This window comes from Taurulus bubalis (genome assembly GCF_910589615.1).
Source record: "Taurulus bubalis genome assembly, chromosome: 5".
Taxonomy (NCBI): Eukaryota; Metazoa; Chordata; class Actinopteri; order Perciformes; family Cottidae; genus Taurulus; species Taurulus bubalis.
In genome coordinates, this window is record NC_136593.1 from 937,356 (window position 1) to 959,855 (window position 22,500).

At 45.6% G+C, this 22,500-nt stretch overlaps 1 protein-coding gene across 1 annotated transcript in view; it reads left to right on the plus strand.

The window, feature by feature from the left end:
• LOC306736521 (dedicator of cytokinesis protein 3-like) overlaps positions 1 to 22,500 on the plus strand; it is a gene marked incomplete at both ends in the record, with an annotated part of 79,941 nt that overhangs the window by 50,468 nt on the left and 6,973 nt on the right. The window contains 24 exon segments of the mRNA XM_079218166.1: positions 1,175 to 1,345; positions 1,820 to 1,891; positions 4,724 to 4,916; positions 5,306 to 5,433; positions 5,803 to 5,949; positions 7,430 to 7,528; positions 8,505 to 8,599; positions 9,788 to 9,863; positions 11,278 to 11,378; positions 13,899 to 13,957; positions 14,229 to 14,377; positions 14,599 to 14,684; positions 15,780 to 15,806; positions 15,996 to 16,091; positions 16,941 to 17,001; positions 17,128 to 17,221; positions 17,782 to 17,930; positions 18,197 to 18,283; positions 18,651 to 18,755; positions 19,108 to 19,249; positions 19,809 to 19,975; positions 21,895 to 21,981; positions 22,059 to 22,238; positions 22,322 to 22,405. Coding sequence (XP_079074292.1) covers positions 1,175 to 1,345; positions 1,820 to 1,891; positions 4,724 to 4,916; positions 5,306 to 5,433; positions 5,803 to 5,949; positions 7,430 to 7,528; positions 8,505 to 8,599; positions 9,788 to 9,863; positions 11,278 to 11,378; positions 13,899 to 13,957; positions 14,229 to 14,377; positions 14,599 to 14,684; positions 15,780 to 15,806; positions 15,996 to 16,091; positions 16,941 to 17,001; positions 17,128 to 17,221; positions 17,782 to 17,930; positions 18,197 to 18,283; positions 18,651 to 18,755; positions 19,108 to 19,249; positions 19,809 to 19,975; positions 21,895 to 21,981; positions 22,059 to 22,238; positions 22,322 to 22,405 — 2,655 coding nt within the window.

Below are 22,500 nucleotides of genomic sequence, written 5' to 3' on the forward strand. Positions count from 1 at the left end.
GTTTTGGATTTAAAATGTGAAGCACTGTACAAATATCAAATGTGTCTGGAAATGATTGGCATGTTCAGTTGACGTTTTTAGTTTTCATTTTTGAAAAATCAAACTTCAATGACATAAATCTGTTTAATTTAATGTAATAATAAACTCAGGTTATTGATTCTTCAATACATTTTTAAATCGATGCAGCAGTTGAGTAACTGTAATTCACAGTTGTGTTAAAACATCTTGATTGGATTCAAATTACTATTAAAATATATTGATGGTGTACAATTAAAACAAATGAGTTATTTCTCATTAAATGAGACTTTACTGCACTTTCTGTTGAATCAAATACTATTTTATATATATATATATATATAGATATATATATATCTATATATAGATATATATATAGATATATATATATCTATATATATATATATATATATATATATATATATATATATATATCTATATATATATATATATCTATATCTATATAGATATATATATATCTATATATATATATATATATATATATATAGATATATATAGATAAGGTTTGTGTTTTTTTTGTCTGTTTATGTTGTTTATGTTTGTCTGTTTGTCTGTTTACTACTGAATGATAGTCTTTTCTCTTAACTTTGTAAAAAAAACTCTTACCTGGACATTTGTATGTTTTTAGGACTGTAACTTTGCTATATCTATATATATATATATATATATATATATATATATATATATATATATATATATATATATATATATATATATATATATATATATATATCTATATAGATATATATATATATATCTATATAGATATAGATATATATATATATATATATCTATATCTATATAGATATATATATATCTATATATATATATCTATATATATATAGATATATATATATATATCTATATAGATATATATATATATATATATATATATATATATATATATATATATATATATATATATCTATATAGATATATATATATATATATATGTATATATTTCTGATGCAACTCTTTGTGTCTTCCTGGAAGGAGATGAAGATAGAAACAATGAATAAGACAATGAATACGTGTGTTGGGGATGTTTATTCGTAAATAACACATTCATATTGTTTCATGTATTGATTCTTCTCTCATTCATTCCCTCCTTGTGTCCGTCTCACACACGGACCCTCAGGCCTTGGAGTATCTGTTTAAGTTCATCATCCAGTCCCGGATCCTTTACTCTCGAGCCACCTGCGGCATGGAGGAGGAGCAGTTTCGCTGCAGCGTCCAGGAACTCTTCCAGTCGATCCGCTTCGTGCTCAGCCTGGACAGCCGCAACTCGGAGACCCTCATCTTCACACAGGTGGGAAGGCAACCGCAGAAGAGACGCCTGACAGACTCGACTTTTCTTTAATCGTTCTATTTCCTTTAAGAAAGAAGAAGTCATTTCACCTTTTCACAGCTGCTACTGAAAGGTGTTGTGTCTTTATAGTTTAGACAAGACTAATCCAAAGAGTGAATGACATCTGCTTGTAGTTTAGATCATTTCCGTCTCCTTTTAGTTGCTATAACCTGACTCTTATCTCCTTCATGTATCTCTTTTGTACCTCGGACCTTTCCTCGATTCCTTCCCTGACCTTCTCTTTCAATCTCCCACAATTCTTTGCTCCACCCTTCGGGTCCCTGTTATTCCTCCTGGGCCTCTTCCCTCCACACCCACACATCACAGGGCTCCCAGCCTTGTCCAGGCCAAAATCAGGCCCCCGGCGCCGGGCCGCCCGCTTGCTTAGCACTAGCCCCCGCCCCGGGCCAAACCCCGCCCCTTGCCCCAGGACAGGCTCCTGGCAGCGGGCAAGCGAACTGCACTCAGGCCTGGAGCTCCAACGCTCTGCGGCCGCCTCCACTGTCAGTAAGTAGACGTCGGGATGAAAGCCACAGCACCCCGTTCCCTGTGTGAAGCCCAGAATCCTAATTCAGCTGTTTGAGAGCCTGATGTCACAAACACCGCTGTGACTCTACACCAGCACCCCACCGCCCTGACACCACTGCACTCCTGCTGGGACTCACCTCCAACGCTCACCTCAAGGTCCTCCAACTGTAGTGCTGTTTCTGAACCGTCCACCTTGTTACAGTCAGTCACAGCTCATAGATCACTACACTCTGATGAGTCACAGCTCATAGATCACTACACTCTGATGAGTCTCAGCTCATAGATCACTACACTCTGATGAGTCACAGCTCATAGATCACTACACTCTGATGAGTCTCAGCTCATAGATCACTACACTCTGATGAGTCACAGCTCATAGATCACTACACTCTGATGAGTCACAGCTCATAGATCACTACACTCTGATGAGTCTCAGCTCATAGATCACTACACTCTGATGAGTCACAGCTCATAGATCACTACACTCTGATGAGTCACAGCTCATAGATCACTACACTCTGATGAGTCACAGCTCATAGATCACTACACTCTGATGAGTCTCAGCTCATAGATCACTACACTCTGATGAGTCACAGCTCATAGATCACTACACTCTGATGAGTCACAGCTCATAGATCACTACACTCTGATGAGTCTCAGCTCATAGATCACTACACTCTGATGAGTCACAGCTCATAGATCACTACACTCTGATGAGTCACAGCTCATAGATCACTACACTCTGATGAGTCTCAGCTCATAGATCACTACACTCTGATGAGTCACAGCTCATAGATCACTACACTCTGATGAGTCTCAGCTCATAGATCACTACACTCTGATGAGTCTCAGCTCATAGATCACTACACTCTGATGAGTCACAGCTCATAGATCACTACACTCTGATGAGTCTCAGCTCATAGATCACTACACTCTGATGAGTCACAGCTCATAGATCACTACACTCTGATGAGTCACAGCTCATAGATCACTACACTCTGATGAGTCACAGCTCATAGATCACTACACTCTGATGAGTCTCAGCTCATAGATCACTACACTCTGATGAGTCACAGCTCATAGATCACTACACTCTGATGAGTCTCAGCTCATAGATCACTACACTCTGATGAGTCTCAGCTCATAGATCACTACACTCTGATGAGTCTCAGCTCATAGATCACTACACTCTGATGAGTCACAGCTCATAGATCACTACACTCTGATGAGTCACAGCTCATAGATCACTACACTCTGATGAGTCACAGCTCATAGATCACTACACTCTGATGAGTCACAGCTCATAGATCACTACACTCTGAGTCACAGCTCATAGATCACTACACTCTGATGAGTCTCAGCTCATAGATCACTACACTCTGATGAGTCACAGCTCATAGATCACTACACTCTGATGAGTCTCAGCTCATAGATCACTACACTCTGATGAGTCTCAGCTCATAGATCACTACACTCTGAGTCTCAGCTCATAGATCACTACACTCTGATGAGTCTCAGCTCATAGATCACTACACACTCTGATGAGTCTCAGCTCATAGATCACTACACTCTGATGAGTCACAGCTCATAGATCACTACACTCTGATGAGTCACAGCTCATAGATCACTACACTCTGATGAGTCACAGCTCATAGATCACTACACTCTGATGAGTCACAGCTCATAGATCACTACACACTCTGATGAGTCTCAGCTCATAGATCACTACACTCTGATGAGTCTCAGCTCATAGATCACTACACTCTGATGAGTCACAGCTCATAGATCACTACACTCTGATGAGTCACAGCTCATAGATCACTACACTCTGATGAGTCACAGCTCATAGATCACTACACACTCTGATGAGTCTCAGCTCATAGATCACTACACTCTGATGAGTCTCAGCTCATAGATCACTACACACTGATGAGTCACAGCTCATAGATCACTACACACTGATGAGTCTCAGCTCATAGATCACTACACACTGATGAGTCTCAGCTCATAGATCACTACACACTGAGTCACAGCTCATAGATCACTACACACTGATGAGTCTCAGCTCATTGATCAGTCCACAGCTGAAACATATTTGCACTTGGGAAAAGATTATCAAAAGAGGTTATTTCTTCATTGACTGCGCTTATTTACTGAAATGTGTATTGTAGGTCAACTAAGATGCAAGAAAAACAGCACATTTCTCCTGAAGCCTCATTGGTTGTGTCCATAACAATTATTCTTCTGACGTAAAACTATGAGTCCAGCTACTAAAAACAGACAATTGAGGACAAACATTTTAAAGACGCATCTCCTGCAATTCTTCTTCTCAGATCAAATGCTGTGCTGTTTGTATTCGTCTAACAGTTTTTTGTTTTGCTTTTTCTTCAAAACTTTTTCTTTCTAGAATTAATATTCCTTGTAAATCTGTGATTTCCTGTCTGTGAATGGATGAATTCACTTTGTTCGCTCTCCTGTGTCTCTCTTCAATGTCTCACCTGGTGAACGTCTGGATTCCAAAATGCAGCACTTTCATTTCAGAACATAATACTGAATTAAATAGAGCATTTAAAGCAAAATGATCAGTGGTCAGAGCTGTACTGTGCCATGAAGAGCATTTTGTAATGCGTGGCTTTAACCTCTGATCTGCTGTTTTATTACAGACGCAAGTCATCATCACATTTCTCACAGAAACTCACATGATTCACCTCACTACCGTTTCTCTCTCTCTCTCTTTCACTCCTTTCCCCCGACGCCCACTCCTGCCCTATGCAACGCCTCGTCGTCTTCCTCTCTCCTCGTCCTCCTCAGGCCGCTCTGCTGAACTCGTTCCCGGCGATCTTCGACGAGCTGCTGCAGATGTTCACGGTGCAGGAAGTGGCGGAGTTTGTGCGCGGCACTCTGGGCAGCATGCCGTCCACGGTGCACATGGGACAGTCCATGGACGTGGTCAAGCTGCAGTCCATCGCCCGCACGGTGGACAGCCGGCTCTTCTCTTTCCCAGGTGACGCTTCTACTTCCAACTGTCTCTGATTTGTTCTTCATCAGGTGAGCATGTCGCTAAGCCAATGAGCCCCTCTACGTCCAACAGTAGAGAGTCCCCAACAGTAAGGCCTGCTGCTTCTTTATGAATGTATCTGCTGTGTCATTGCTGTTATTACTACTTTACCATCTTCACATATGATGTCCGCTTATGTTTGGCAGAATGTATTTATAACTAATGTAAAGTCTTCTGTGGATCTGCACGCAAAATACAGTTAAATCAATCAAACAGTTATTAAATCTCTCTAGCACCAAAGCCACATGCAATTACATGTGTGTGTGTGTGTGTGTGTGTGTGTGTGTGTGTGTGTGTGTGTGTGTGTGTGTGTGTGTGTGTGTGTGTGCCCTCAGAGTCTCGGAGGATCCTGCTTCCTGTGGTCCTGCATCACATCCATCTCCATCTGAGGCAGCAGAAAGAGCTGCTCATCTGCTCTGGAATCCTCAGCTCCATATTCTCTATTATCAAGAGCAGCTCAATGGTAACACACACACACACACACACACACACACACACACACACACACACACACACACTCCACCCCATCATGTGAAAGTGTCTCTGTCGTCGTACTGACTCTGTCTTCCTCACACTTGTTGTCCGATGGGTTCTTCCTCTGCAGAGCATGAATCATCCTGTAAGTGTAAATGTCGACGTTCATGACGATGTCTTCACACTTTGTTCTCAATTCTTTAGCTTTTTTATTATCACCAAGCTCATGATAATGTTTAACCTAAACTTTATCACGGAGACAAAACCTATGAAACTTTAAAGGACAACTGTTGACATGCACATCTCTGATGTCTGGACACACTGAAGCTCCGCCCTCTTCCTCTAACTCCTCCTCCAGGACACGTCGGTGCAGGAGGAGGTGGAGATGATGGTGGAGTCCCTGCTGGACGTCCTCCTGCAGAGCCTGCTGTCCATCATGAGCAAGAGCCAATCGCAGGAGGCGGTAAGGGGTCAACGCTGCCCGCAGTGCACCGCGGAGATCACTGTTAGTAACTAACAATACCACTACTACGACTTCCCCTCCTGCCTCCTGCCTCCTGCTTCCTTCCTCCTGCCTCCTGCTTCCTTCCTCCTGCCTCCTGCCTCCTGCCTCCTGCTTCCTTCCTCCTGCCTCCTGCTTCCTGCCTCCTGCCTCCTGCTTCCTTCCTCCTGCCTCCTGCCTCCTGCCTCCTGCCTCCTGCCTCCTGCTTCCTTCCTCCTGCCTCCTGCTTCCTGCCTCCTGCTTCCTTCCTCCTGCCTCCTGCCTCCTGCCTCCTGCTTCCTTCCTCCTGCCTCCTGCTTCCTTCCTCCTGCCTCCTGCTTCCTGCCTCCTGCTTCCTTCCTCCTGCCTCCTGCCTCCTGCCTCCTGCTTCCTTCCTCCTGCCTCCTGCCTTCTGCCTCCTGCTTCCTTCCTCCTGCTTCCTGCCTCCTGCCTCCTGCCTCCTGCCTCCTGCCTCCTGCTTCCTTCCTCCTGCCTCCTGCCTCCTGCCTCCTGCCTCCTGTCTCCTTCCTCCTGTCTCCTGCCTCCTTCCTCCTGCCTCCTGCCTCCTGCCTCCTGCCTCCTGCTTCCTTCCTCCTGCCTCCTGCTTCCTGCCTCCTGCTTCCTTCCTCCTGCCTCCTGCCTCCTGCCTCCTGCCTCCTGCTTCCTTCCTCCTGCCTCCTGCCTCCTGCCTCCTGCCTCCTGTCTCCTTCCTCCTGCCTCCTGCCTCCTGCCTCCTGCCTCCTGTCTCCTTCCTCCTGCCTCCTGCCTCCTGCCTCCTGTCTCCTTCCTCCTGCCTCCTGCCTCCTGCCTCCTTCCTCCTGCCTCCTGCCTCCTGCCTCCTGTCTCCTTCCTCCTGTCTCCTTCCTCCTGCCTCCTGCCTCCTGCCTCCTGCCTCCTGCCTCCTGCCTCCTTCCTCCTGCCTCCTGCCTCCTTCCTCTCCATCCGCCTCAGGGCCGTCAGTGTTGTCATGTTTAATGTTCATAACGTTTCAAAGCATTAGATTTTAAATGTCACGAGGTGAATGTGTGTATTTAGTTCCATTGTACTACGTTAATACTGAAATGAATATAGTTCATAATGTGATGATTACTGCCCTCCCAGCCCCTCCCCCCTGTCACTGACCCGTCTGTCCTCCAGCGCTCTCGTTGCCATCAGCCTTCATCCTCCTGCTCCTCATCCTCTCTCTGCTTGCATGGATCAGAGATTCTTTCTGAAGCTCATCTTTACATCCAGTCTTGTGATATTATATTATTATTATAAATGTGGACTCTGTCAGGTTGAGTTCTTTCTTTCTTGTCCCTGATCATGGAAGCAATAGATTGCTCTTCCGGACTGGTTCACAACCTGCTGAGAGACTGAGTTGTTCTCACAGCACAGACTGGAACAGAGATCAGCTGTTAGAGCCTTTCATCATCCTGCTGTCATCGTCTCTCATTGGCCACTTCCTGATAACTGCTGCCATGTGATTGGCTCTCATGCCTTTCCCCCTGCTTCCTATTGGCAGGGAGAGTATGTGTCCTGCCTCCTGTCTCTCCTCCGCCAGATGACGGACATCCACTTCCAGCGCCTGGTGGAGAACTTCCAGAGCAAAGAGGAGCTCAAGGTAAAGATGCATCAAGTCTGGTCTCTAGAATGAAAGCTCTAATGAACACTGAACTAAAACGCCTCCTTATCTCCTCCTCCTCTCCTCCTCCTCTCCTCCTCATCTCCTCTTCATCTCCTCCTCTCCTCTTCATCTCCTCCTCTCCTCCTCCTCCTCTTCCTCTCCTCTTCCTCTCCTCTTCCTCTCTTCCTCTCCTCTTCCTCCTCCTCCTCCTCTTCCTCTCTTCCTCTCTTCCTCCTCTCCTCCTCATCTCCTCCTCATCTCCTCTTCATCTCCTCCTCTCCTCCTCCTCATCTCCTCTTCATCTCTTCCTCCTCTCCTCCTCATCTCCTCTTCATCTCCTCCTCTCCTCCTCATCTCCTCTTCATCTCCTCCTCTCCTCCTCCTCCTCCTCCTCTTCCTCTCCCCTTCCTCTCCTCTTCCTCTCCTCCTCCTCCTCCTCTTCCTCTCCTCTTCCTCTCTTCCTCCTCTCCTCCTCATCTCCTCCTCTCCTCCTCCTCCTCTTCCTCTCCTCTTCCTCTCTTCCTCCTCTCCTCTTCATCTCCTCCTCTCCTACTCCTCTCCTCTTCCTCTCCTCCTCCTCTCCTCTTCATCTCCTCCTCCTCATCTCCTCCTCATCTCCTCTTCCTCTCCTCCTCCTCTTCCTCTCCTCCTCCTCCTCATCTCCTCCTCATCTCCTCCTCTCCTCCTCCTCCTCTTCCTCTCCTCTTCCTCTCTTCCTCATCTCCTCTTCATCTCCTCCTCTCCTCCTCCTCCTCCTCCTCTCCTCTTCCTCTCCTCTTCCTCTCTTCCTCTCCTCCCCTCTTCATCTCCTCCTCTCCTCCTCCTCCTCCTCCTATTCCTCTCCTCTTCCTCTCCTCCTCTTCATCTCCTCTTCATCTCCTCCTCTCCTCTTCCTCCTCCTCTCCTCCTCATCTCCTCTTCATCTCTTCCTCTTCCTCTCCTCTTCCTCTCCTCCTCCTCTTCCTCTCCTCAGGAGTTCTTGTTGAAGATTTTGTGTGTCTTCAGGAATCTGATGAAGCTCAGTATTTTCCCTCGGGACTGGAACGTCATGAGGCTTCTGACCAGCAAGTAAGACGCATGAATAATGTCCAGGCAGCAGGGAGCCACATGTAGCACTGATACTAATGTAGCAGTGACACATGTAGCACTGATACTAATGTAGCAGTGACACATGTAGCACTGATACTAATGTAGCAGTGACACATGTAGCACTGATACTAATGTAGCAGTGACACATGTAGCACTGATACTAATGCAGCAGTGTCACATGTAGCACTGATACTAATGTAGCAGTGACACATGTAGCACTGATACTAATGTAGCAGTGACACATGTAGCACTGATACTAATGTAGCAGTGACACATGTAGCACTGATACTAATGTAGCAGTGACGCATGTAGCACTGATACTAATGTAGCAGTGACGCATGTAGCACTGATACTAATGTAGCAGTGACACATGTAGCACTGATACTAATGTAGCAGTGACACATGTAGCACTGATACTAATGTAGCAGTGACACATGTAGCACTGATACTAATGCAGCAGTGTCACATGTAGCACTGATACTAATGTAGCAGTGACACATGTAGCACTGATACTAATGTAGCAGTGACACATGTAGCACTGATACTAATGTAGCAGTGACACATGTAGCACTGATACTAATGTAGCAGTGACGCATGTAGCACTGATACTAATGTAGCAGTGACGCATGTAGCACTGATACTAATGTAGCAGTGACACATGTAGCACTGATACTAATGTAGCAGTGCCGCATGTAGCACTGATACTAATGTAGCAGTGACACATGTAGCACTGATACTAATGTAGCAGTGACACATGTAGCACTGATACTAATGTAGCAGTGACACATGTAGCACTGATACTAATGTAGCAGTGACACATGTAGCACTGATACTAATGTAGCAGTGCCGCATGTAGCACTGATACTAATGTAGCAGTGCCGCATGTGGCACTGATACTAATGTAGCAGTGACGCATGTAGCACTGATACTAATGTAGCAGTGACGCATGTAGCACTGATACTAATGTAGCAGTGACACATGTAGCACTGATACTAATGTAGCAGTGACACATTTAGCACTGATACATGTAGCAGGGACCCACATGTAGTAATGATACATATAGCACTGACTCATGTAGCAGTGGCACTCATGTAGCAGTGACTCATGTAGCAGTGCTACATGTAGCATCACTGCGTGACCGAGCTGTGTTTTGCTCCCGCTCTGCAGCATCATCTTGACCACGGCTCAGTACTTGTCTCCGGCTCTGCACAAGAACTTCACTGAAGCGGAGTTTGACTTCAAGGTGACTTCAACCGACACGCTCACCCAATGTTGTGTTGCTTTACCACTGACTGTGACGTTGTGTTGCTTTACCACTGACTGTGATGTTGTGTTGCTTTAACACACTGACTGTGATGTTGTGTTGCTTTACCATTGACTGTGATGTTGTGTTGCTTCAACACTGACTGTGATGTTGTGTTGCTTTACCACTGACTGTGATGTTGTGTTGCTTTACCACTGACTGTGATGTTGTGTTGCTTTAACACACTGACTGTGATGTTGTGTTGCTTTACCATTGACTGTGATGTTGTGTTGCTTTACCACTGACTGTGATGTTGTGTTGCTTTACCACTGACTGTGATGTTGTGTTGCTTTACCACTGACTGTGATGTTGTGTTGCTTTAACACACTGACTGTGATGTTGTGTTGCTTTACCACTGACTGTGATGTTGTGTTGCTTTACCACTGACTGTGATGTTGTGTTGCTTTACCACTGACTGTGATGTTGTGTTGCTTTACCACTGACTGTGATGTTGTGTTGCTTTAACACACTGACTGTGATGTTGTGTTGCTTTACCATTGACTGTGATGTTGTGTTGCTTCAACACTGACTGTGATGTTGTGTTGCTTTACCACTGACTGTGATGTTGTGTTGCTTTACCACTGACTGTGATGTTGTGTTGCTTTACCACTGACTGTGATGTTGTGTTGCTTCAACACACTGACTGTGATGTTGTGTTGCTTTACCACTGACTGTGATGTTGTGTTGCTTTACCACTGACTGTGATGTTGTGTTGCTTTACCACTGACTGTGATGTTGTGTTGCTTTACCACTGACTGTGATGTTGTGTTGCTTCAACACACTGACTGTGATGTTGTGTTGCTTTACCACTGACTGTGATGTTGTGTTGCTTTACCACTGACTGTGATGTTGTGTTGCTTTAACACTGACTGTGACGTTGTGTTGCTTTAACACTGACTGTGACGTTGTGTTGCTTTAACACTGACTGTGATGTTGGATGAAGCCAGTTTTTGACATTAGAGCCAAAAGTTTTTCCATTTTAGATCACACACAAAATACTGTAAATATATTTTATCTTCTCCATGTTTTAGTAGTAAGATGTTGTCTAAGTCAGGCTCTGGATGATATATAAGCAAACGCCTCTGTAGAAACCTTCAGACCATAGAGAGGAATGCAGCTGAGTCGGAGGTCAGAGAGCTGCCTGCCGTCACACAGAAACAGGGAGGAGCTAACGTCCACTTCCTGTTCCTGTGGGCCAGCTGGTCTGAGAACAGTGAAGCAGGATGTGACCAGAGGAGCTCTGATGTTGTTCACACTGATGGCTGAAAGCTTTGTGCAGGAAACACATTTCATATGTTGTGATGTTGTGTGTGTGTGTGTGTGTGTGTGTGTGTGTGTGTGTGTGTGGGAACAGGTGTGGAACTCCTACTTCAGTCTGGCGGTGCTGTACATCAACCAGCCCAGTTTACAGCTGGAGAGCCTGAGTTCTGCCAAGAGGAAGAAGGTCTTAGACAAGTAAGAACACACACACACAGTAAGAACACACACACACACACACATAGTAAGAACACACACACACAGTAAGAACACACACACACGTAGTAAGAACACACACACACAGTAAGAACACACACACACGTAGTAAGAACACACACACACAGTAAGAACACACACACACGTAGTAAGAACACACACACGTAGTAAGGACACACACACACGTAGTAAGAACACACACACATAGTAAGAACACACACACACAGTAAGAACACACACACATAGTAAGAACACACACACATAGTAAGAACACACACACACACACACACGTAGTAAGGACACACACACTCGTAGTAAGGACACACACACACATAGTAAGAACACACACACACGTAGTAAGGACACACACACACGTAGTAAGGACACACACACACGTAGTAAGAACACACACACATAGTAAGGACACACACACACGTAGTAAGGACACACACACACGTAGTAAGGACACACACACTCGTAGTAAGAACACACACACACGTAGTAAGAACACACACTCGTAGTAAGAACACACACACACGTAGTAAGGACACACACACGTAGTAAGGACACACTCGTAGTAAGAACACACACTCGTAGTAAGAACACACACTCGTAGTAAGAACACACACTCGTAGTAAGAACACACACACACGTAGTAAGAACACACACTCGTAGTAAGAACACACACTCATAGTAAGGACACACACTCGTAGTAAGGACACACACACTCGTAGTAAGGACACACACACTCGTAGTAAGAACACACACACACGTAGTAAGAACACACACACTCGTAGTAAGGACACACACACGTAGTAAGAACACACACTCGTAGTAAGGACACACACACGTAGTAAGGACACACACACATAGTAAGAACACACACACACGTAGTAAGAACACACACACATAGTAAGAACACACACACATAGTAAGGACACACACACATAGTAAGAACACACACACTCGTAGTAAGAACACACACTCGTAGTAAGGACACACACTCGTAGTAAGGACACACACTCGTAGTAAGGACACACACACGTAGTAAGGACACACACACATAGTAAGAACACACACACACGTAGTAAGAACACACACACATAGTAAGAACACACACACATAGTAAGAACACACACACATAGTAAGAACACACACACACGTAGTAAGAACACACACTCGTAGTAAGAACACACACTCGTAGTAAGGACACACACTCGTAGTAAGGACACACACTCGTAGGAAGGACACACACACATAGTAAGAACACACACACTCGTAGTAAGAACACACACTCGTAGTAAGGACACACACTCGTAGTAAGGACACACTCGTAGTAAGGACACACACTCGTAGTAAGGACACACACTCGTAGTAAGAACACACACTCGTAGTAAGGACACACACACACGTAGTAAGGACACACACTCGTAGTAAGGACACACACACGTAGGAAGGACACACACCGTGTGTGAGTGAAGCAGCTCTATGAGCTTGGCTCCGTGTCCCTTCCTGAAGGAGGTCTTCTTCACCCCAGAGAGCTCTCTCCCCATCAGGCCTTTCCAGACAACAAACCTCCAGCTTACTGGCTGTCTGGATGTTGGCTAGCACCCATATGGGGCCAGGGGAACCCCTTTCATTTTGGGGCACAGACCTTGGAGGCTACTGGAAAAGTATATATTGAACAATATAGTGATGCCATATAGCAGATTAAACAGCCAGCCTGCGCTATGAGACGTAGCAATCCATGTATACATGCTCCATTCACACAACTGAACCAACTACAGAGATTTAAATGTCCAGATGAGTCGAGACATGACCAGCTATACGAGATGTTTCCAGCTCCCACTTCCGCTAGCAGTTAGCTGCAGGCTAACTCCCACAACCTGCGGATGCTTCCAATCTCTTCTCAGCCAAAGCATCAGCTTAATGTCCTCCAGCCAGCGAATGTACAGAAACATTGCTCACCTCATGAAGATAAACTCGGGCTTCGTAAACTCCAGCCGCGCAATTTTGAACTAGAAATAAAGAAGACCTCCCGGGTCATCCACCGGAGGGGAAAACAGGAGGTTTCCAGTCACAGCGCCCTCTTGGGCTCGGTTTCAGCGCCGGCCGATCGGACGCTCCATTTGGAGATTCGTCTAAACTGCCAGTACTAAAAGAATCGAAAGAAATGTTCTACTTCTCTTCATCAAAGCCAAACTTTGCAGAGAGACTCTCAACATGTTGTCCTATGATGATTCATCTTTTAAAGCAGTCTGCTGTCTCTTTCAGAGATATTCATCCTGGAAGCTTTTCCTTCATTTTCTTTTCTTTTTCTCTGTGTTCAGTCTTCATTAAGTAACACATGTACTGCTATATACACAGATTAGATAATCTCACAAGGGTTTCTTTATTATAGTACTTCTAGTAAGTTATTCAAATAGCCGTGTACTAGGATGTACCGGTGGATCCTCTCCTCACAGACAGACTGCTGCATGTGTTCCTTGTGTCCGCCTGCAGGTACGGAGACATGAGGGTGATGATGACCTACGAACTCTTCAGCATGTGGCAGAACCTCGGTAAGGGTCTCTGTGGACGTCTGTGGTCACGTTTCAACGCCATTTAACTGGTCTTCAGTTAGAACTCTGTGGTTCTCGTCACCGTTCCCCTCGGACACCAGGCTGTGACGTGGAACGCTTCATGTCTGGACCTCGTCTTGTTTCTCAGTATCTGCGTGTCTCCATTCACGTCTCATGAGGCGCATGTTGAACTATCAGCTTCCAAAGCTGAATAAAAACTCTGATCGATCGTCTGATCGATCGTCTGATTGATCGTCTGATTGATCTGCAGGTGAGAATAAGATCCATTTCATCCCCGGGATGATCGGGCCGTTCCTGGGCGTGACGCTGGTTCCCCAGCTGGAGGTACGGAACATCATGATCCCCATCTTCCACGACATGATGGACTGGGAGCAGCGCAAGAACGGGAACTTCAAACAGGTCGGGACCAGCTGTGTGGAGCCCGTGTGTCATGTGTGTGTCATGTGTGTGTCATGTGACCAGACCAGCTGTGTGGAGCCCGTGTGTCATGTGTGTGTCATGTGTGTGTCATGTGTGTGTCATGTGTGTGTCATGTGACCAGACCAGCTGTGTGGAGGCCGTGTGTCATGTGATCAGACCCGGCTGGTGTTTACTTCATGTATTTGTTGTGTCTGTTGCAGGTGGAGGCGGAGCTTATCGACAAGCTGGACAGTCTGGTGTCCGAGGGGAAAGGTGACGAGAACTACAGAGAGCTCTTCGGTTTGCTGTAAGGAACCTTTTCCTCCTCAGCTCCTCTTCTTCCTCTCCTCTTCATCTCTATCCATCTCCTCTGACTGAACTCTTCCTCTCTTCTTTCTCTCTGTCCGTCTTTTCTCACAGAAGTCTTCCTCCTCTCCTCCTCCTCTCCTCCTCCTTTCCTCCTCCTCTCCTCCTCCTCCTCTCCTCCTCCTCTCCTCCCCCTCTCCTCCTCCTCCTCTCCTCTCCTCCTCCTCTCCTCCTCTCCTCCTCCTCCTCTTCTCCTTTCCTCCTCCTCTCCTCCTCTCCTCCTCCTCCCCTCCTCTCCTCCTCCTCCTCTCCTCCTCTCCTCCTCCTCCTCTTCTCCTTTCCTCCTCCTCTCCTCCTCTCCTCATCTCCTCCTCCTCTCCTCCTCCTCTCCTCCTCCTCTCCTCTCCTCCTCTCCTCCCCCTCTCCTCCTCCTCTCCTCCTCATCTCCTCCTCTCCTCCTCCTCTCCTCCTCCTCCTCTCCTCCCCCTCTCCTCCTCCTCTCCTCCTCTCCTCCTCCTCTCCTCCTCCTCTCCTCCTCTCCTCCTCCTCTCCCCCTCTCCTCCTCCTCTCCCCCTCTCCTCCTCCTCTCCTCCTCTCCTCCTCCTCTCCTCCTCTCCTCCTCCTCTCCTCCTCCTCTCCTCCTCTCCTCCTCTCCTCCTCCTCTCCTCCTCCTCTCCTCCTCCTCCTCTCCTCCCCCTCTCCTCCTCCTCTCCCCCTCTCCTCCTCCTCTCCTCCTCTCCTCCTCCTCCTCTCCTCCTCTCCTCCTCCTCCTCTCCTCCTCTCCTCCTCCTCTCCTCCCCCTCTCCTCCTCCTCTCCCCCTCTCCTCCTCCTCTCCTCCTCTCCTCCTCCTCTCCTCCTCTCCTCCTCCTCTCCTCCTCCTCTCCCCCTCTCCTCCTCCTCTCCTCCTCTCCTCCTCCTCTCCTCCTCCTCTCCTCCTCCTCTCCTCCTCCTCTCCTCCTCTCCTCCTCTCCTCCTCTCCTCCTCCTCTCCTCCTCCTCTCCTCCTCCTCTCCTCTCAGAAGTTAACGCTCAGTCTTCCTCTCTAACCCAGTGTGTGTGTGTGTGTGTGTGTGCTTTGCTCTGTGCTGCTGGACAGAACCCAGCTGTTTGGGCCGTACCCGAGGTACGCCGTCACACACATGACACATGACACATGTCACATGTCACATGACACATGTCACATGACACATGACACATGACACATGTCACATGTCATCTCTGCAGCACGGCTCCACTCCTCCTCAGATATAACATATAACATATAAGATAATATCTCTGTCATGTTTCTAACTTTCTTTTGTTTTTCCTGAAGTCTGTTGGAGAAGATCGAGCAGGAGACGTGGAGGGAGACGGGGATCTCCTTCGTCACCTCGGTCACGCGTCTGATGGAGCGACTGCTGGACTACCGGTAACACACACACACACACACACACACACACACACACACACACACACACACACACACACACACACACACACACACACACACAGTGGAGGTTATGCATGCTGCAGATGGGGAAGTGAGATCAGATAACCTCGGTGGAGGTTTTCACCGTGGTGTTCATGAAGGATCTGAGCGACGGCGTATTAGAGGCTTTGTAGATGAAAACATTTGAATAATTAGAGAGCCGGTGCAGCTGGAAATATTCCAAGAAAAAACTCAGAATTTCCCAGATTGAAGCAGCAAATTTCCCAAAAAAAAACAATTGAAATTACGAGATTATTCAGTTTTTTTCTTTATTTTTATAAAAAATATAAATTTCATATATTTTCTTTTTCCTTTGTTCTTTTTTTGTTCTTTTTCTTTACATTTGTTTTTTGTTTGTGTTAGCGCTTTCAAGTAGTAACTTCTACAATATTAATATTTATGTGTCTCTTAGGACCTTTAACATAAGAACCCGACTTTAGGAGTTTAGGTTTTACTCTTTTCTCATAAACGTGACTTCATGTTTTTTCTTGTAAATTTGATCCTTTAATCTTGGAAATGCAGAGTTTCTTTTCTTTGAATATCAGAACCATTTATTGCCATGTATGTTTTCACAGACAAGGAATTTGTCCTGACGGAAGGTGTATAACATTTAAAAATAACAATAAACATTTAACGATAAACAAAGTGCAATAATGGGAGGAATATTTACAATTGCATCTACAGTAGAATATAAAGCAAAAACATTAAAATTCAGTGCACAGTGCCATGGCCCAGTGTCGGACCCCAGAAGGAAGCTTGTGGGGTTCATTACATTCGTCTTTCCTGCAGAGACTGCATGAAGGGAGACGAGACGGAGAACAGGAAGATCGGCTGCACTGTCAACCTGCTGGTAAGAGTCAGCAGTGAACTGGTAATGTAGCTCCAGTTACTGGTTACCTGGTTACCTGCTACTGGTCACACACCACAGAAGAAGAAGATCTACAACCTGACTGTGTTTCGTTTGGCATCTTCTCAGAATTTCTACAAGTCTGAGATCAACAAGGAGGAGATGTACATCCGCTACATCCACAAGCTGTGTGATATGCATCTGCAGGCGGAGAACTACACCGGTACTCACACACACACACACACACACACACACACACACACACACACACACACACACACACACACACACATACACACACACACACACACACACACACACACACACACACACACACACACACATACACACACACACACACACACACTCTAACACAGTCACACACAGACACAGTCTCACACACTCTAACACACTCACACACAGACACACACTCTAACACACACACACACACACACGCACACACTCTCTAACACACACACATACTCTAACACAGTCACACAGACACTCCCTCTAGCACACACACACACACACACACACACACACACACACACACACACACACACACACACACACACACACACACACACACACACACACACACACACATACTCTAACACAGTCACACAGACACTCCCTCTAACACACACAGACACACACACACTCTCTAACACACTCTAACACACACACTCTCTAACACACTCTAACACACACACACACACACACACTCTCTAACACACTCTAACACACACACACGCTGAGCCTGGCGGTGCTCCTGGTCCCCAGAGGCTGCCTTCACGCTGCTGCTGTACTGGGAGCTGCTGCACTGGGACGAGAGGCCCCTGAAGGAGTTCCTGCAGTACCCGGCTCAGACAGAGTGGCACCGGAAGGAGGGGCTCTGCCGTAAAGTCATCCACTACTTCAACAAGGGCAAGGTGAGAGCACACACACACACACACACACACACACACACACACACACACACACACACACACACACACACACACACACACACGAAGGAAGGGAGTATATATGTTATATACATATTATATAACACCATATCTCCACAAAAGGGGGTATAATCATGTAATGTGACTTTAAATAGACGAAGTACAACATTAACATGTATTTTGTCTGTTTGTTTCTGTGTGTGTGTGTGTGTGTGTGTGTGTGTGTGTGTGTGTGTGTGTGTGTGCACCAGTGCTGGGAGTTCGGCATCCCTCTCTGCAGGGAGCTGGCCTTCCAGTATGAATCTCTGTACGACTACCAGAGCCTCAGCTGGATCCGGGTGAGCTCCTTGACTCCTCCCTCTAAACTCCATGACTCCTCCCTCTGAGCTCCTTGACTCCTCCCTCTAAACTCAATGACTCCTCCCTCTAAACTATATGACTCCTCCCATGACTCCTCCCTCTAAACTCCATGACTCCTCCCTCTAAACTATATGACTCCTCCCATGACTCCTCCCTCTAAACTCCATGACTCCTCCCTCTGTTTGTGTTTCACTCGCCAATCAAAACTAGAGAAACTAAACATTTCATGATGTGATGGAACGTCCTGATGCGTCTCTCAGGGAATCAAACCTACGGTCCAATTGATGTTGTTGGTGTGTGTGTGTGTGTGTGTGTGTGTGTGTGTGTGTGTGTGTGTGTGTGTAGAAAATGGAGGCGGCATACTACGACAACATCATGGAGCAGCAGCGCCTGGAGCCGGAGTTCTTCAGGGTCGGGTTCTACGGCAGGAAGTTCCCCTTCTTCCTCAGAGTGAGATAAGCGTCTCTCAGATGAATAAATCATGACGTCATAGTTTCAGAACATTATGGTTTTACACAATCTGGTGAAAGTAAAGTTATTTGAGGAGAGATTTTAAATGAGGCACGGAAAATAAAATGTTTTTGATGTAAAACTTTAAACTCAGTTCTGGCAGATTCTTTTGACGGAAGCGTTCATCCCATGTGATGCGTTCAAGAACCGTCGGAAAGATGGAAATCTGACGATAATGACTTTACAGCTTCTGACATAAATAGTGTATTTTATTTAAGAAAAACATGCTGTCGTGTTTTTTTGCTTTTAAAACAGTTTTTTCTGACTTTTTGTTTCGGTTCTGTCACTCCAGAACAAAGAGTTTGTCTGTCGCGGCCATGACTACGAAAGGCTAGAGGCCTTCCAGCAGAGGATGCTGGGAGAATTCCCACAAGCCATTGCGATGCAGCATCCCAATCAGCCTGACGAGGCCATCCTGCAGTGTGACGCCCAGTGTATCCTTCAGATCATCAGCAGAGTTATTCTATGGAAGATCCCCACTGTGTTGAGGATCATGAAGGGGTCATGAAGGGGTCATTGAAAGGGTCATGAAGGGGTCATTAAGGGGTCATTGAAGGGGTCATGAAGGGGTCATAAAGGGGTCATTGAAGGAGTCATTGAAGGGGTCATTGAAAGGGTCATAAAGCAGTCATTGAAAGGGTCATGAAGGAGTCATTGAAGGGGTCATGAAGGGGTCATTGAAGGGGTCATAAAGCGGTCATTGAAAGGGTCATGAAGGGGTCATTGAAGGAGTCATTGAAGGGGTCAATGAAGGGGTCATGAAGGGGTCATGAAGGGGTCATTGAAGGGGTCATAAAGCGGTCATTGAAGGGGTCATTGAAGGGGTCATTGAAGGGGTCATGAAGGGGTCATGAAGGGGTCATTGAAGGGTTCATGAAGGGGTCATTGAAGGGGCCATGAAGGGGTCATTTAAGGGGTCATGAAGGTGTCATTAAGGGGTACATTAATTAGGAACTAACCAGTCCAGTTCTTTTTTTGACCCGCTGGACTCAGACCTGCAGATCTACGCGGTGACTCCGGTGCCGGACAGCGTCGGCGTCCTCCAGATGGACCGAGTCCCCGACCGCATCAAGAGCTTCTACCGGGTCAACAACGTCCGGCGGTTCCGATACGACCGGCCCTTCCACAAGGGCCCCAAAGACAGAGACAACGAGTTCAAGGTACCAGACCGTCTGCCGGCTCCTTCTCATGACCGAGATTTGCCACAAACGTCCACCTGGACTCAAAGAGGAACTGATCAGATTTCAGAGGTCAAAGGTCAATGTTTATGGCCAAACCTCAAGAATTTGTACGCTAATTGACAATTTCACACTGTAACGGTACCAGCCCTGACCTGGTCAGAACTTAGTGGGAGCGCCTACTCCTTACGCCAGCTGTGTGAGGAGGGCCCGTTTTAGAACCATGAGGTTTCCCTCTCAGTTTGCTTTCGATTACAATTTATAGAGACAATGACGGATGTTAAAAACCCCATTCGTTCGGTTTCCCCGTGGCCTACCTGTACTATTGAGCCATGTCTCCACCGAACTGTTTCCTCTAACAGGAAAGGAAGATGAATCGTTTTACACATTGCAACCCAAGTGATTACTTACATTTGTCTGGATCTGGAAACGAGGCAGGATCGTGCTGGATTGTGTTCCCTGGTTAATGGCCTCGGCCCGGTGTTACCTTCTTCGTCTCGAAAAACCTGGAAGTTATCTTATTCCATTAAACGGAAGTCCCCATTGAGTAGAGTTCTACACTCTTATTTGAGAGTATAAATTGTATTTCAACAAGAGTTATTATACACACAGTACCATAACTGAGTCTTTTTCTTTACTTGGAGAAAATCCCCTCAGTAGCTAAGAGTCAGTTCACCAGTATTATATGTTTAAAAAGCTACAAGAGCAAAAGTCACATTGTAATTCATGAACCGGTTCTTTTTTGTCTTGGGGGAAAACCCATCAGCGCTTAGAAGCAGTTACCAGTAATTACATTGTGGGAAAGTCTCAGTTTGATTTCTCAAACAGAGTGGTTCCTTCTCAGGGACAGAGCCTGAGAGAAACGGAAGAAGTGCGCAGTTATCACAGTATATATAGGCAAGTGTGTAGGAAGATCTCCATCGAGACATAGTGGGAGTAACAGGTGCGTGTGATTACAATATGCTTTGACCTTGGTCACACGCTCAATAGCGTGTTTGTGGTTACAGCTGCAAAAGCTACTCAAGATCAGCTGATAAGCAGCAGGACCATAGTTAGACCTGTCTTCCGTATATAACAGGATACTATCTGCGATGACCTTATTTAGACCTGTCTTCCGTCTACAACAAGATACCATCTACTATGACCATATTCAGACTTGTGTCGTGATATATAAATGTCATAAAAATGTCATAAAAAAACAGAAATGTACTACAGCGTATTTAAGCGTGATAGAAGACAATTTCACTCAAAACAATTAGCATAATGCAGCATGCTAAAAAGACTATTTCAATCAAAAAAATTATTATAATGCATCGTGATAAAAGATAATTTCATTCAAAACAATTTATAATGCATCGTGATATAAGACCATTTTACTCAAAGCAATTTAGTTATAATGCATCGTGATGAAAACTATTTCACTCAAAGCAACATAGTTATAATGCATAAAGAGAAAATGAAAAGAACTTCGAATGAAAAGTAATTAGAAAAGAAAAGAAAAGAGAAAGAACTCGGTTTTTACATAACCCAATCCTCAACAACACAAACGTCTCATAAGTAACATTTTTTTCTGTTAAAACATTATTTATTATTTAATATTTGGTTTTATATTTATATTTAAAAAAGTGTGTGTGTATATATATATATATATATATATATATATATATATATATATATATATATATATATATATATATATATATATATATATAAGCCTTTTATATACATAAGCCTTTCATTTATTTCAACAGGCCATATACATATCTATGGATTTGGATATATATATATATATATATATATATATATATATATATATATATATATATATATATATATATATATATATATGTGTGTATATATACAGTATATATACACATATAAAGTTGTGTCGTGTGTTTCAGAGTCTTTGGATCGAGAGGACGACGCTGATCCTCTCTCATCCTCTGCCGGGTATCTCCCGCTGGTTCGAGGTGGAGAAGAGGGAGCTGGTGAGTGACTGGATGAACGTGAGATGAGCTGTAGATCCACGAGGCGTTCCTCATCTTCTCCGTCCTCCGCCCGTCAGGTGGAGGTGAGTCCGCTGGAGAACGCCGTCTCTGTGGTGGAGAACAAGAACCAGGAGCTGCGGACCCTGATCAGCCAGTACCAACACAAGCAGCTGCACGGCAACATCAACCTGCTCAGCATGACGCTGAACGGGGTGATCGACGCCGCCGTCAACGGGGGCATCGCCAGATACCAAGAGGTGGGACCGCATGTTTATTATTATTGTTATTGTCATTCTTATTGTTGTCATTATCATTCTTATTGTTATTGTATGATTCCCAGGCGTTCTTTGATAAAGATTACATCACCAGCCACCCGGAGGACACGGAGAAGATCACGCAGCTCAAAGACCTGATGCAGGAGCAGGTGAGACCTCATAGAAACAAGCTGCTGGTGATGATGGTGATGAAGATCTGTACGAGTCATCACACAGGAACCAGTGAAACCAGTTCAAACAACTT